The sequence below is a fragment of the Hipposideros armiger genome, unplaced genomic scaffold (assembly GCF_001890085.2).
Source record: "Hipposideros armiger isolate ML-2016 unplaced genomic scaffold, ASM189008v1 scaffold_55, whole genome shotgun sequence".
NCBI classification, from domain to species: domain Eukaryota; kingdom Metazoa; phylum Chordata; class Mammalia; order Chiroptera; family Hipposideridae; genus Hipposideros; species Hipposideros armiger.
Window position 1 is genome coordinate 3,337,128 of NW_017731405.1, and position 16,466 is coordinate 3,353,593.

Below are 16,466 nucleotides of genomic sequence, written 5' to 3' on the forward strand. Positions count from 1 at the left end.
CGGAGCAACCCTACATTTCACCTTGTTCCCTTGAGAGCAGAGGTGAGGTCAGTGCCAGGGAGAGAACAAGAAGGAAATGCTGAGTTACCACAGAAATATCAAAGCTATTTATGCTTCGGAAAGGCAATTAAGAATTCCTTAAAATTTCATTAATGTGTTATGTAGAGCAACAGCATGTGTCTTAATGAGTTGACAACCAAGAAAGATATTTTCTTCCAAGTTTCTATTAACATTCCTTACGAGCATAGCCCTGGCCGGGATACTTAGAAATAAAGACAGGGGGGTCCCAGTGTGCAGAGGAAATCCAGTGGATTCTCTAGAGAGTTCCCCAGTAATAAGATTCGTTTCCTTAATCACAAATATTCAGTGTTAAGCAAATCCAGGCTCAATGGGTCTCACTTGCTTAAACATTTGAAGCATTTCTCCTTTCAAATCTGATTCTCGAATTCACTACAGTCACATACCAGCTTAAGGACTGGAATATGTTCTGAGAAATGCATTGGTAGGCAATTTAATTCTTGTGGGAACATCATGAGGGCACTTACACGAACTTAAATGGTATAGCCTACTACTGCAATTGTATGTGCAATGCTTTATTAAGACTGGCCGCGCAGTAGGTTTGTTTCCACCAGCCCTGACAGTTGGCTTTTCTTTTTGTAGTGAGGGTGCTTGACTTAAGCCTCGATTGCAGAGGCATCCACTTCAAGGAAGACTATCTAGATAAACACATTGCCAGCCACATGACTAGATAAAGAGGCAGGCTGTGTCCCCCCACAGAGGCCCCTTTGTTTTCGAGATCTTGGTTGATTTCATTAACTGACCGTTTGGACTACTTGGTTTTTTCTTTTTCTATGCTTCAAATTCCTACTCTTATGTCTTAAATTCACTAATAGAGCCCATAAAACCCCAGACCCCCATCCTGGACCCCAGTGATATCAGAACCCCAGGCTCCTGCACTCTCTCCCTGCCCTGGATCTTAACATGTGCCCACTGGGGTGCCTTGTACTCTACGGGGCCTGTAAGTGATACACTATTTTTTCCTTCAGTTTCCTAGTTATCACTAAAGGGCATTTTGCAATAATAATTTTTTTAAAAAATCCCAAAAACCCCACAAGGGTTGGTCCAGTGTTAACACTGATTTAGAAAAGGGAGACATTTGTGGGAAACTCACTGGGGCCTAGGTGAGTGCTGCCAGGCATTTCTAACCCATAGCATTACTATTGATAGACTGAGACCAGCACAAAACGGCAATTCATTACTCTAAGACATTACAAAGGCTATGATGTCACTCGGCACTCAGGGACAGGAATCTTTCAGCTCCACTATAATCTTGTGGAACCACCGTGTCTGTCACTGACAAAAATGTTATGTGGCACATGACTGTACTAGGTAAGGTCAGAGCTTGAGGATTGATCTAATCAATGAGGTGTCCTTTTGGTATCTGAGTTGTAAGCACTGAAACAAAAGGAATCACACCAGTGTTTTGTTTCCTTTCCAGGGCACACACAAAACTGTCCCGGACTCACTAATACAAAGAACAGCTTAGCTCACATAAAGAGCTCTTTGAAGATAATATTTCTAAACAAGCCCATCACCAAGGGAAGGCTTTTTTTTTTTTTTGCTTTGTTTATTTTCAGAGGTAGGACAGAAAATGTAAGCACAGCAAAAGATTTGTATGCATTTTCTCTTTCCTTAAAAAAGGAATATAATATTTCAGGAACTTTCCTTGGGAAACAAAACAGCAGCCCCATTCAAACTATTTGCTCAACTGCAATTTGCAAACTCCCTCTCTATTTCTTGCCAAGATCCCCTCTCCCATGCCCTGACCTTCATAATAGGTCCAGTTGGATTCCCTTCCTCAACTCAGTTTTCCCAAACAGAACTTTCTATCTTAAATTTCTGCACAGTTGTCCTAAAATTTTAAAGAGTGGAAGTTCATAAAATAGACTCACTTTCAGTATTCAAATACATTTTACAAAGATTCACATGAAATCGACTCAGCAGTACTAATTCTTCTAGAAAAGTAACCCCTTTAATTTAAACAGTGGGATTTCTGGCATCAGAGAGAAACTTTCAAAGCCCATATGAGTAGCAGATTTGTCGGCACAGCCTGATTTCAGCAAAATCCCCACAGCAAAGAAACTCAACTTAGTTTTCCGGGCCTACCCAAAAAGAAACCTGAAAAGTCCATTTAGTATTATTTAAAATGCCAGCAGAATGAAAAGCTTAGTTTAAGATGGCTCGCAATTAAAAAAAACATCAAGGCATAAATAATCTTAGTACCATAATCGTTTATACCAAGACATCATCCAATTCCTGATTTGGTTTCTGACAGGAACAAAGAAGAATTTTTTCCCCTCAAGTACCCTTGCTGGAGTCCATTTCGAAAGGATGTATACACACCATGTACAAGGCAGCTTCTAAGGTAGCCCACAATGGTCCCCGTCTCCTGGATTATTGCCCCTGTGTAAATCTCCCCTTGAGCTTGACGCTAATGAATAAAATTCAGCAAACTATGGAACACCACTTCTGAGAACAGGTTACAGAAAGACTCTGGCGTCCATCTTACTTGCCCTCTCTTGCCCTCTCGTTCACTCTGATGGAAGCCAGCTGCCATGTTGTGAGCTGCCCTATGGAGAGACCCATATGTCAAGGAACTGAGGAAGGCCTCTGGCCAACAGCAGCGAGGAACGGAAGTCCCCAGTCCAAATGTCCATCAGGAACTAAATCCTGCCAACACCATGAGTGGGCTTGGAAACCGATCTGCCCTGCTTAAAGCTTGTGTTAACTACAGCTTTGTGAGAGCCTGAGAACCAGAGGACCCAGTTAAGCTAAGCCCAAATTCCTGACCCTCAAAAATCATGAGGTAAAATGTTTGTTGTTTTACGCTGTTAAATGTTGGAGTAATTTGTTACACAGTCATGGATAACTAATACATATGCCAGACTTCCTTTGCCTCCCAAATAATTATGATTAGCTCTCTATGACATTCAAACCCTTTAGTCTGTAGAGAAACATACCTCTAGGGTGAAGAGTGACTTTATAGAACAATTATCTCTCTTTTTTGGTCCTAAAAATATGCCTTTTTCATGTTCCCTTCTTTACCATTAATATTAGTATTTTGAGACTTAATGAACAAGGCTATATGCACAGACTTCATAATTTTATAAACTATGAACAATAATTTCACCCATAAATCATCTTAACACACAGATTATCTTTCTTTCTCCATTCATTCATTCACTGAAAAATACTCTATGCTCTTCTCTGGATATCTTCTAGTTCACTGTGGTATAATTAAATTGTCTAGAATTCTCAGCTTCATAACCCATTGGGTCACATATATGGCAGGAATAACTTGTACCATCTAACTACAGTATAGAATTTTCGATGCGACAAACATTAAATTTTACCTTTAAGCTGGCAGTCTGGTCAAACCATCTATAATCCTGTCTACCTTGAATTTAAGTCACTTCCTACTTATTACCCCCAGGAGAACCAAACATGTAGGAAATAGAGCACAATAACTCCTCATTAGTAACAAATGATAATTCAATGGTGGGCATTAAGTAATACATTCATCTATGTAATGGATACGATGTCAGGATACCTTATAATAGGGGAATTTGACATACATAGGGATGTCAGGCAGAGAAGGACTCCCTGAAGAAGTAAACTGTGATCTGAAGATTGCATAGAGCCTGACTAGATAAAGAATAGGAAAAGGTCCTGTATGGGAGGGAATATGGAAATGAAAAAGGGGTCAATGTGGCTGGAATACAGGACAATAGGGAACAGGGTACAACATGAAACTGGAGAGGCTGTAAGGACTGGACGGTGCAGAGCCTACAAGGTGTTTGGTCTTTACGCTAAGAGTATTAAGAAACAACTGGAAGGTTTTAAAACCAGATCATGGATTCATCTGACTATGATACAGGATTGAAGTGCAGAAACCAATTAGAGATGGCTGCAATCATCTAGCAAGAGACTTTAAAAGCCTTCAGTAGGCTGGTGGTGAGACAGAGAGGTGAACATTTGAGAGATATTTAGGAGGATGATGATCAGTTGGATACAGGGAGATACTCATGCACACACATACAGAGAGATTAACAGAGCCAACAAAGGTGAAGAAAAAAATTTGAAAATCATAAGTAAAAGCTTTAATCAAACAGCGATCTTTTTTTGAGCATAGCATTATTAGTTGCTTGATCTCCAGCTACCCAGATGACCCTGCTGTGTGTGTCTGCACACAATGGATGATTAAAAAACAAAACAAAACTGTAAAATTAAGTGTTTAGATACCACACATATCTTAGTGGTACCTTCCATATGGGTTTTATCTGCTAAATGCCATTTAATCTTATTGAACAGCTTTACTAACCTCTTCTAGCTTTAGTCTGATCAAAGTAACTTTTCTTTAATAACAGCTATAATAAAATATAATTTATATAGCATACAAGTCACGTTGTAAAGTGTGTAATTCAGTGGCTTTTAGTACACTTACTTATAAAGTCATGCAACCATAACCACAATCAATTTTAGAACAGCAAAAAGAAACTCATACTCATTAGCAATCACCCCCAATTTACTTTCTCCCCCAGCCCTAGGCAACCACTATCTACTTTCTGTCTCTATGGATTTGCCTATTCTGGACATTACATATCAATGGATTTCCCATAAGCCTCCTGCCTCCACACATGCAGAGACAATGAGAGACCTCCCATTGTCTACATCTCTCACCAGAGTGGGACATTCGTTATAACTGATGTACCTACATTAACACATCATAACCACCCAAAGTCCATAGTTTAGATTATGGTTCATTCTTGGTGTTAAGACATTTTATGGGTTTGAACAAACGTATAAAAACATTGATCTATCATTGTGGTAGCATACAGAGTATTCTCACTGCCCTAAAAACACCTCTGTGCTCCTCCACCTGTTCACCTTCCTTCCCCCAACCACTGATATTTTTACTGTCTCCAAAGTTTTGCCCCTTCCCAGATATCATATAGTTGGAATCATAAGTATGTAGCCTTTTCAAGATGGCATTCTTTCATGTCATAATATGCCTTTAAATTTCCTCCATGTCTTTTCTTTTTGTATGACTTGATAGCTCATTTCATTTTTAGCGCTGAACAGTGTTCCACTCGTTGGCTATACCAGGGTTGATTTATTCATTCACCTACTGAAGGACATCTTGGCTGCTTCCGAGTTTTGGCTATTATGCAAGACGCTTCTATAAACATCCATGTGCAGCTTTTTGTGTGAACATAAGCCTTCACTCCGTTTGGTAAATAAAAAAAGCACAAATCCTGGATCATATGATAAGAGTATGTCTAGTTTTGTAAGAAACTGTGAAACTGTCTTCCAAAGGGACTGTACCATTTTGCATTTTCACAAGCAATGAATGAGAGTTCTTGTCGCTTCACATCCTTGTCAACATTAGGTGTTGTCAGTGTTCCAGATTTTGGCCATTTTTATAGGCATTTAGTGATATCTCACTGTTATTTTACTTTGCATTTCCCTGATGACAAGTGCTGTAGAGCACTTTTTCCTATGCTTATTTGCCATCTGTATGTCTTCTTTGGTGAGGTATCTGTTAAGGTCTTTGCCCATTTTTAAATCAGGTTGTTTTCTTATTGTTGAGTTTTAAACATTCTTTATATATTTTGGATAATAGTCCTTTATCAGTGTATCTTTTGCAAATATTTTCTCCCAACCTGTAGCTTGTTTTCTTATTTTCTTGATACTGTCCTTTGCAGCTCAGAAATTTTTAATTTCAATGAAGCCCAACTTATCAATTCTCTTTCATGGATGTCACTGGTGCTATAACTTAAAAGCCATTGTCATACTCAAGTTCATCTAGGTTTTCTCCCTTGTCATCTTTTAGGTCTCTTATAGTTTTGCATTTTATGTGTAGGTCTGATCTATCAGAGTTAATTTTTGTCAAGGGTATAAGGTCTCTTTCTTTTCCTATTTTTTTTTTTGCATGTGGATGTCCAGCTGTTTCAGCACCATTTGTTGAAAAGACCACCTTTGCTCCATAGTATTGCTTTGCTCCTTTGTCAAACATCAACTGACTATATTTATAAGAATCTATTTCTGGGCCCTCTATTCTGTTCCATTGATCTATTTGTCTATTCTCTCACCAATGCCACACTGTCTTGGTTACTGTAACTTTTCTAAGTTTGATGTCGGGTAGAGTCAGTCCTCCAACTTCCATATAAACTTTCAAATCAGGTTTTCAATATCCACAGAATAACTTTTGAGGGATTTTGAGGGATTGCATTGAGTCCACAGATCGAGTTGGGAAGAAACGACATCTTGACAATATTGAGTCTTCCTATCCTTGAATATGAATTATCTCTCCATTTATTTAGTGCTTTGATTCAGCTTATCAGTTTCCCTCATATAGCTCTTATATATATTTTGTTAAATGTATACCTAAGTATTTCATTTTTTGAGTGCTAATGTAAATGGTACTGTGTTTTAAATTTCAAATTCCTATTGTTCAATGCTGGTATATAGGAAAGTGATTGACTTTTGCATATTAACTTTGATTTCTGCAAACTTCCTATAATTGCTTATTCGTTCCAGGAGGTTTTTATTTTTTTCTTCCAGGTTTTCTATATAAGCAATCGTGTCATCTGAGAATGAAAACAGTTATATATCTTCCTTTCCAATCTGTATACCTTTTATTTCCTTTTCTTGTTTTATTGCATTTGCTAGGACCTCCAATACAATGTTGAAATGGAGTGGTTAGAGGGGACATCTTTGCCTTGTACCTGATCTTAATGGGAAAGCCTTGAGCTTCTCACCAGTAAGTCAGATATTAGCTGTAGAATTAGCTGTTGATAGTTTTTCTCAAGTTGAGGATGTTTCTTCTATTCCTAGTTTGCTATGAATTTTTATCATGAATAGGTGTTGGCCTATGTCAAATGCTTTTATTTCTTCTATTGATATAGTCATGTGATTTTTATTATTTAGCCTGTTGATGTGATGAATCACATTAATTGATTTTCAAATGTTGAACTAGCTTGCATACTTGAGATAAATTCCACTTGGTTGTGATTTATATGAATCTTTTTATACATAATTGGGTTTGATTTGCTAATATCATTTTTTATAGCTCAACATTTTATTGTATGAATATACCACACTTTGTTTATCCATTCGTCAGTAGATAGACATTTGAGTTGTTTCTGCTTTTTGCTCTTATGAATAAAGCTTCAATGAACTTTTGTGTGCAGGTTTTTGTATGGACATAGGTTTTCAATTTTCTTCGGTATATACTTGGTGATGGAGTTGCTGGATCATATGGTAAATCTGTATTTAATTTCTTGAGAAGCTGCCAGACTATTTTACAAAGTAGCTGCACCATATTATAATCCAACCAAAGATGTATGAGAATTGCAATTTTTCTACATCCTCGTAAACACTTGTTATTGTCAGTCTTCATTATAGCCATCCTAGTATGAAGTGGTATCTCACTGAGGTTTTGATTTGTATTTCCCTAATGACTGATGTTAAGCATCCTGTCCTGTTATTATTGTTCATTTGTACATCTTATTTGGAGAAATGTCTATTCAGAACCTTTGCCAATTTTAAAATTAGGCTATTTACTTTTTATGTTAAGTTGTAAGAGTTGTTTATATATTCTGGGCACGAGTCTCTTATTAGATATATGATTCACAAATATTTTCTCCCATACTATGAAATGTCATTTCACTTTCTTAATGGTATCCTTTGAATTAAAAAAAAAAGCTTAATTTTTATGATGTCTAATTTATCTATTTTTCTGTTTTGTTAGTTCTTTTGGTGTCAAGTCTCAGAAATCATTGCCTAACTCAAGGTCACAAATATCTGCTCCTAAGTTTTCGTCTAAGAGATTTAGATTTACAGTTGTAGTTTTCACATTTAAAGTAATGAACCATTTTAAGATAATTTCTGTATATGGCATGAGGTAGGGGTCCAAATACATTTTTTTCTTTCTTTATTTTTTCACAAGCTGCAATCCTGATGTACAAATACATTTTTAAGCATATGTATATACAGTTGTTTCAGCACCATTTGTTGAAAAGACATTTTTCCCCATTGAGTTTTCCTGAATGACTGATTTTTTAGTTAAACTAAGCTTGCATTCCTGAAGTAAATCCCACTTAGTAGCATATAATCCTTTTCATTTGTCCCTGGACTCAGTTTGCTAGTATTTGGTTGAGAATTTTTGTGTTTGTATTCATAAGGGATATTAATCTACAGTTTTCTTGAGATATCTTTGTCTGGTTTTAGTGTTACAGTAATACTGGTCTCAATAGAATGAGTTGGAAAGTGTTGCCTCCTCTTATATTTTTTGGAAGAGTGGGAACTTTTTTGATTACTAACTCAATCTTTTTACTTGTTATAAGTCTATTTAGGTATTTTTAAATTTTTGCTTGAGTCAGTTTTGGTAGTTTGTGTCTTCCTAGGAATTTGTTCATTTTATCTAGGTTTTCCAATTTGTTGGCAAATAATTGTTCATAGTATTTCCTCATCTTTCTTTTTATTTCTATAATGTTGGTGGTGATATCCCCTCTGGATGAAGAATGTTTTAAATGGCCTGATATTAATTTCAGAATCTTGAAATCAACAACAACCAAAGTTAAAGATATACTGGACTATTACAATTCAATACTTGTAATACAAACTAGAAACCCTTCCAGTTCTCACTTCTGTTAAGAAAAGAGGCACAAAGGCAGAACCAACACATTTCTAGTTAAAATGCACCTAAGTCAATTAACTGAAATAAGAAGCAAGAAACAACTTGGCTAAACTTACACATTCTAAGTACATCATTTAGTACAAACTCAATATTCTAAGCTAACTATACTCACATGAATACACACACATGCATATACTTTAATAAACTCAGTATGACAAATTACAAAGGCACTGACATTGTCAGAATGCTGTACACTATGCTTTCTGAAATCACAGCACACATATTAATATTTCTATTAATAGCCACATAATTTTTACATATTCCATGACCAAAAATCATCTTTCCTGAGTCACAAAGTGTTCAGATCTTAATAAAGAATTCATAAATACATATTACCTCAAATCTCTCCTTGTAAAAAAATACTGTCATCTTAGAAGGAAAACTGTGTATTTTATAGTCTTTTCTTTCAATGAAACTATTCCTAAGGAAGCTGTCTTCAAAGAACCTGGGCTACTTGTTGAGTTTTCTAAAACAAAATTCAATGTCAGAATTTTGAAAACACTGAAGAGGACAGCAAGCTTTCGAGCTATATTGATACCACTTCAATACACTCATGAGTAAGCTATGCTTATGTTATCACCATACACCTGATTGGCACTGTAGTTTACAGAACACTTACACCTTAATGATTTTAATTGATTTTTAGGGAAAAAAAATCCATGAAGTAAGTAGGGTAGGTAGTGGCAACATCTTTATCATTCCATTACAGAGCAGACAAAACTGAAGTTCCCATAGAGTAGATGACCTGCTCAAGGCTGCACAGCTCTCAAATGGTAAAGCTGGGATGAGGAAACTCAGTCTGCTGACTCCCAATCACACATCTTCTCTGTATGACACTGCTCCCCACTTACAAACAGGATGCAAAACCTTAGAATGCAAAGTGTGTGTCAGGAATTTCCACTAACTCTCCTTACACTTTTTCATTGAAAGCATGTTGATTTTGAATGTCTATGAATCACTCTCTTTATCTAACTCTTTTAGCAACAACTTGACTAAAAGCACGTTTTTAATAATCTTAGACTAAAAGTCTTCAGTGACCTACAACCTAACTATAGACTTCATAGACATGTTAAATAACTTTTAAAACTTCATCTTTGGAGCTTAGAGTTATAAGACTGTTAAAATACGAAACAACCCTGGGAAATAATGCCCTTCTAAGCAATTTTGAGGCCAAATTAGCACATGTCACTGAATGCTCTACACAACATTGATTAAAAACCTCATTCTTCTAGCTCTGTAGATAGTTAATTATTAGTGATCAGAGATAATTAACACCAATGGCCATTAACTAAATGTTTATTTTTTTCTATAGATAAAAGAGCTGGAACATATCATCTGTCTGTAGAACAATACTGTTGCTCAATCACAGCACAAAGCACTGATTAGAACCTAACTCATGCATATGGGCACTGCAGTAGTCACCCAGCAAAGGACAAAGTTCTTCGGATTCCTCTGACACAGAGGCCTAAGTGCAAATTACCTTCTTTATCTTCACTTTCTCTTTGGAGAACCCAACATTTACTTATAGTCTAAAAGGTCTAAGAGTCAATATGAGTTTAGAGACAATATATCCTAAGTGGTCACATACCCATTGGTTAAAAGGGAGATTGCTGTCATAAACCTATTCTCTAGCTTAGTGACCAATGGACTTCAGTCCAGAATGCTGTCGTCCACCTGGGCATGTACAATCATTGCTGTGGGGGTGGAGGAAAGACCTGAGAAAGCTCGAGGGGAAAAGGAAGTTGATTTAAGTCTTTGCTGCTCCTTCACATCCAAGCCAGTGAGATGAGAAATTTGAAATAATCTGCATTTGCCCTGAGATTTCCTGGGAGGCTCTAAGGAAGAAAAAGAAACAATTGCCTCCCTAGTGCCTTGACGTTGGCTGTGGTAGCAACTTTTTCTCCAGTCTGCCTGATCATTTACAAAAAACAGATGGATCTCCCATTACTCCCATTACAAGAACAGTACGAGTATGTAAGAACTTTGGGGAAAGCCTCTGTTTGTGCAGGGGGAGAAAAAGGAACCAGTAGGAGAGGTGAGATACGGAAGAGCACCAACAAGACTGCCAGTGACTTATTAAAAACACAGTGTCCCAAAGCTTATCTCCAAGAGAAGGTATGCAAGTAGACTAAGTCTAGACCTCACCTTTTGGCTTCCTCTAGGTGGCACAAATATTCATAAGCGATGTTCTGCCGCCGCCTCTCATCCATCTCCTCTGCAGAGAGCCTTTCATCATCCACAATAGCTAGAAATAAGAATAAGATCATATTACTTGTAAGGACAGCGTTCATCAAATAAACACCTGATGCAATCAATTAGAAAAAACTCACATAAAATTCAACATTGAACACTGAGACACAGGGTTACCGAAACACCAAGCATAGAGATTTGCCTTTGAATTCTATGACATATTATTTCTAGAAAAAAAAATTGCAATACTGAAGTACGGGTTGAAAGTACTAAATAATAGAATGAGAATCGCAATCAGATTTCATAAGCATGATGCCATAGGAGTTAGACAGCATGGTCTACTTGCAACAACTTTCCTTAACAAGCTTATGGAATTGGTCCAGCAGCTCAACTTGGACCATCCGGGAAATTCTGGGTTGAACAAAGAATCTACAAGGACCTGTGTTTTCCCACTCCTAGAGAAAATGAAGGCTTCTCATCTAACCCAAATCCTATTCTACAGATGCCAAAGTCTCTAAAATTCCTCCCTCGCTTATTTCTTGGCCTTTATGAGACTAACATTCCTAGTCAACAGGTATCCAAAAGAAAAAAGCAGTAGAGAGAGCAAGTGACCAGAATCTTCAAGTCCACACTCTTTATTCCAACACAAGCCCAGTTGATAAACTTTGATGCTGCAACTTTGCTTTTCTATAGGAAACACAGCCTTCCCATTTCTTGCACTTCCTCCAGCCACAGCTTCAAGAGCACCCAACAGCAGTCAACTGTCGCATCAGCCAACTCTTAGCTGTCTATTTACACAACAACGCTTTTTCATAAAAAGGACCCATTTTCTGTCTTCAATCGTGAACTTTAATTCTGATGGCTATAAAATGAATTTGGTTTCTAGTTTATTAGATTATTCATCCAGTGAAGACAATGTATGTATATAGCAGAGATATGGTCATATGAGGCAGGAATGCCAGTGTTTGATTTTTTTTGTTCCCCAGCTGCTAGCTCCAGTTACTCATTTTCATAAATGGAACCCTTAGTCCCAAGCAGAAAAGATAAGGATGTGAAGGTCACCCCTCCATTCCTAAGCAAAACCAATTCCATGCCCTACTGATGAGAAGTCCAAAATATCACACTGGTAGTCAAAAGGAATTAAGATCAGATTTTGAACTCTTACTGGAGCAAGTACAATGCTCAACACTTAAGATCTAAAAATAATACCAAACCCTCTAAGAATTCAAAAGAAAGGGGAGATAGACTTTACATCAATATAAAATATGGGAGAATACCATAAGTATTATATATAAATATGGACTAGATGCTTATTTATTGAGCACTTATTTTGTTTCAAGACCTCAGACAAAGCATTGTCTACGCAGTTTCTCATTTAAGTCTCATGCTTCTAAGAGACAGGTAATCCCACCTTACAGCTGAACAAACAGGCTGAGAGGTCATTTGCCCAGCGAAGAGCAGAAATATTAGGGCTAGAAATATTCAGGTGGGATGGAGGAAACAAGAACAGTAGGAGTATGTAAGAACTTTGGGGAAAGCCTCTGTTTGTGCAGGAGAAGGAAAAGAAACCAGTAGAAGGAGAGGTGAGATACGGAAGAGCACCAGGACAGGCTAGTATATAACAAAAGCAGGGCCAACAGAGCAGGAGTTTCCACACATATCACCATCCTTCTTCCGATCCGATCCCTCTTTCCTGCCACTTCCCATTTTCCATTGTGGCTCCATTCCCTTAAACAGGGAGACCTCATTCCAGACCAATGATACCAATTGGGGTCAAAAAAGATTTGTGTTTGTCAAAAGCATCTTCCTCTTCTTCTTAGTAAACTGGATCTGATTTAATTTTAGAAGAGAGCTCTCGGGTTTAGGAAAAGTACAAAAGCTCTCAAGCAACCCTCCTCTGCCCTTCCACTGAAAGATTCCAGGCCTTCAACAGTTCGCCCTGGACTCTTACAATAGCCCAAGCAGCCTCCCAGCCACATCCTCTCCTCTACCCATTCTCCTCAAGGCCACCAGAAGCATCTTTCTAACCATAGTCCTACTGATGCTATTATCCTTCTCAGAACCTTCAATGGATCCCCCTTTCCTACAAAGTTCTAGGGTACATTCCCTCTCCTCCCCTACATGAAGCTACATTTCAGCCATCCCTTCCAGACGGCGCCATGTTCCAGGGACACACCTCAACCATTTGGGTTCCAGCGCGTCTGCTCTCCACCTTCCTCCTGCCTGGAAAGCCATCCTCCCACCTTTTGTGTGTGACAGCTTTGATATCTTTTTAGGCAAAATCCTGTGGATCTACAAGTCAGCATCCCTCCACTCTCCTCAGCACTTCGGTTCACATTTTCATTACATCACTCATCATAGAAGTCCCCATTGTATCTTGGTCATGCCTTCCTCTCCAGAGTGGAGATTCCTTAGGGGAAAGGAGGACTTTTTGATTCATCTTTTCAGCTCCCTCACATCTAACATGACTCCTTGCACATAGAGAGCACTCAAATATTTACTGAAATATTACGTTCCAGTGAATCCTTCCTAAGTGAGCTAGCCATCACCCCATAATGAGTATACTTTGCAAATTATGCTTTTCTTATCCTGGGTTTTCTCCTAAGATACCTGGCATGACCACATATCATCACCTAACCCTCCACCTCCACTGTTCCTAACAGTTAATCCCCAGGACACCTCATGACTTCCAACTTCTCATCTAAATTTCACTCTACAGTCTGTCTCCCATTTTAAACAGATATTTTCCTTTTATAGTATCTTCTGACACATCAAAGCTTGGAAACAATACAAAACTCTTAGTAGAAGTCCACATGCTCAGTCTACTCTCCCTAACATTAATTGTGAGCAAAAGGAGGCACTCTCACTGCCACCTTCCTTCTTGGCTGCTGCTTCCTCCCAGCCTCAACCAACCCACCTGGGAGGAGGCAGAGCCCCAGCAGCACTCATTCCCTAGGCCTCTTCCCCTCACCTGCAAGATTCCATAAGCCATGCAAGATTCTACCAGCCCAGGAGAACACTAAGGGGACCCTCAAACTCTGATACCACCCTGTCCAACAAGAAGATTTGATTTAATGTTTGAATTAAAACACCCACAAAGCTTTAAATTGCAATTGCAACATACTGGCCACAGCTGATGGAAATCTACTTCTGTGTAAGGCTCAACTCAAGGGCCTCTTCCTTCCCAAAGTCTTCCCTGGTTTTCCCTGCTCAAAATGCCCTCTCTCCTGCTACCTCCTATATTGCCTCATTTAATATTAACAGTAAACTCCTAGAAGACATATTTGTGTTCTCATGGTGTCCAGCACAGGCTACATGCTCCACAAAAACATTTGATGAACAAATAATCTCTTATTAGGAAAGATTAATAAAAGGGCTCTAAAATATCTATGTAGGAAAGTTTTATTTGCCTATTTATACTGAATATAATAAGGGTGTGGTCACCGATATTGATGGAGCAAATATACCCACTACCATTCTACTGACTTCACTCTAGCAACTAATGTTCAATTCATAGACTCTGTGGGCCAGGCCTGAGTGCAAGCACCACGGATAGGGCAGTGAAGCAGCCAACCAAACAAAAAACATTCGCCCTCATGGGGCTTGCTTTTACACAACCTTGCCTTCCCTTCCGACCTGGTCCACTGGGCCACATAACTGGCCCACTGCCCTTCAAACCATACACACTTCAACCTAAACTTCCTTCATTCATGACCTATTGTCAAAGTGGAGGCCAAGGTTATGAATTTGAGAAAAGTCTTAAACATAGCAAACGCAGATCCTTCTGGGCCATAGAGGCTGCCAGAAAATATTTCTGCATTACTCCACAGTTACTAAGTAACGACTTCTGATAAGAGCCACTGGCGGGAATCATCACCCTGCCATTTAAAGAGCCATCATAGCGCTGATAAAAGAATTCACTTAAATGTGACCTTACTGTCTATAAAGCGCTTTTCCATGTTATTGTGTGGTTCTCATAATCACCCTGGGAGATAGGCAGTATCTCCTTTTTACAAATGAGGACACCAGGGTCATGCAAGTGAAAGGGACCGCCTGTGGGTATTCGCTGTGTCAACGGCAGAGCCAGGGCAGGATCGGAGGTCCCTCAGCATTGCAGTCCCTGCTCTTTGCCCGGTGCCATTGCTGCTGCCAAATCTGAGTGAGCCAAGAAAGGTGCTCATCACGGCCAAACCCAAAGGCAGATCATTTAAATGCTTTCAGAACTGCTTTTATTTTAAAGTAACTTGATTAGCTGCAATTTCCTTTAAAGCTCACCTTTATGGGCTGCTTTGAGCCCTAAGAAATATGAGGACATTGTGAAAAACACAACATCCTGAAGTATTAGCAACTCACGAAATGCCATTTGTAACACTGGTAAACATTGGCTAAAAGATAATATTTTAAAGCAATAACACTCTATGGAAATCACAAATATAGGGATTATGCAGAGATTTAAGGAGCAGAATGAGACCGAGTTGGTAGAGAAGGTATTGAAATAGAACTATAAGTTCAAGATGAAAGGAACATCCCAAAGAACACCCACAAAATCCAGTGTAAAAATAGCTCAAGACCTACTTCATTCATTAAGGAGTTGGCATGGTCACTTGTTAATTTCAGCTACTCTACTGGTTCCCTTCACACACACAGAGACACGAAGGCCATCATGTCCTTTGTATTAAAATTCTTTTGTTCGTTCAACAAATATTTGAGTGGCTGCTTTGTCCTAATCTGTTCAGGGGACTGGACACAAAGTGACAAGCATGACACACAACATCCCTCACGAACTTTTTATTATAAACAATTGAAAGTTTGGCATAATTACAGGATGCTTAGGTAGGTGGGGATATACTAAAAGGAAGGTAGCAAGAATCACAAAAACCAGGGTTGGGAATCTTTGTTTCATAAAACAAAATTATTTAAAGCATGTCCCTCTAAGGAAAAGCAGATTATGAATATGATGTGAATCATCAATTCATGGAAACACGTCACAATTTAGCATTTTATGTACACATGGTTATTTTGTAGGACTCTAAATTTCCGTAAGGAAAATTGAATATTCTTGCATATGTAATTCAATTCAAACATGTATTGATTGTACCACTTTATAAGAGTTGGGACCAGCTTTTACCTGGGAGAGAATACCTAAATGCTATCTCCCCAATCTCAGAACTTAAAGAATAGTTACCAGAGATACATACCCCAGGAAGGCACTAGAAGGAAGAGAATTGATTCTGAGACCCTAAAACTGGGGCAGGGGACAGGGTTGGGACATAAAGATGACAAAACCCAAGTCCGAAATTTTCAATAAGCTGATACGCTCAGTAAACTTGACCTGTGATATATTCTGGCTTCACACCAGCCTTCCTAAGCATTTCACAGCTATTCAATCTTAAGCTTTAAAGGACCACATGATCAAACGTCCCTAAACTGAATTTTCTTTTGAAAACTACACAAACCTGAGGTTGAAGTTGTTAGCAACCTGATGCATATTCACAAGCATTGTAAAGAATCTGAA

General features: G+C 38.4%; 1 protein-coding gene across 1 annotated transcript in view; it reads right to left on the minus strand.

Moving 5' to 3' along the window:
* Positions 1 to 16,466, minus strand: part of IQGAP2 (IQ motif containing GTPase activating protein 2) — a 325,198-nt gene that overhangs the window by 263,165 nt on the left and 45,567 nt on the right. The window contains exon 2 of the mRNA XM_019641003.1: positions 10,907 to 11,006. Coding sequence (XP_019496548.1) covers positions 10,907 to 11,006 — 100 coding nt within the window. The remainder of the gene's footprint in view (positions 1 to 10,906; positions 11,007 to 16,466) is intronic.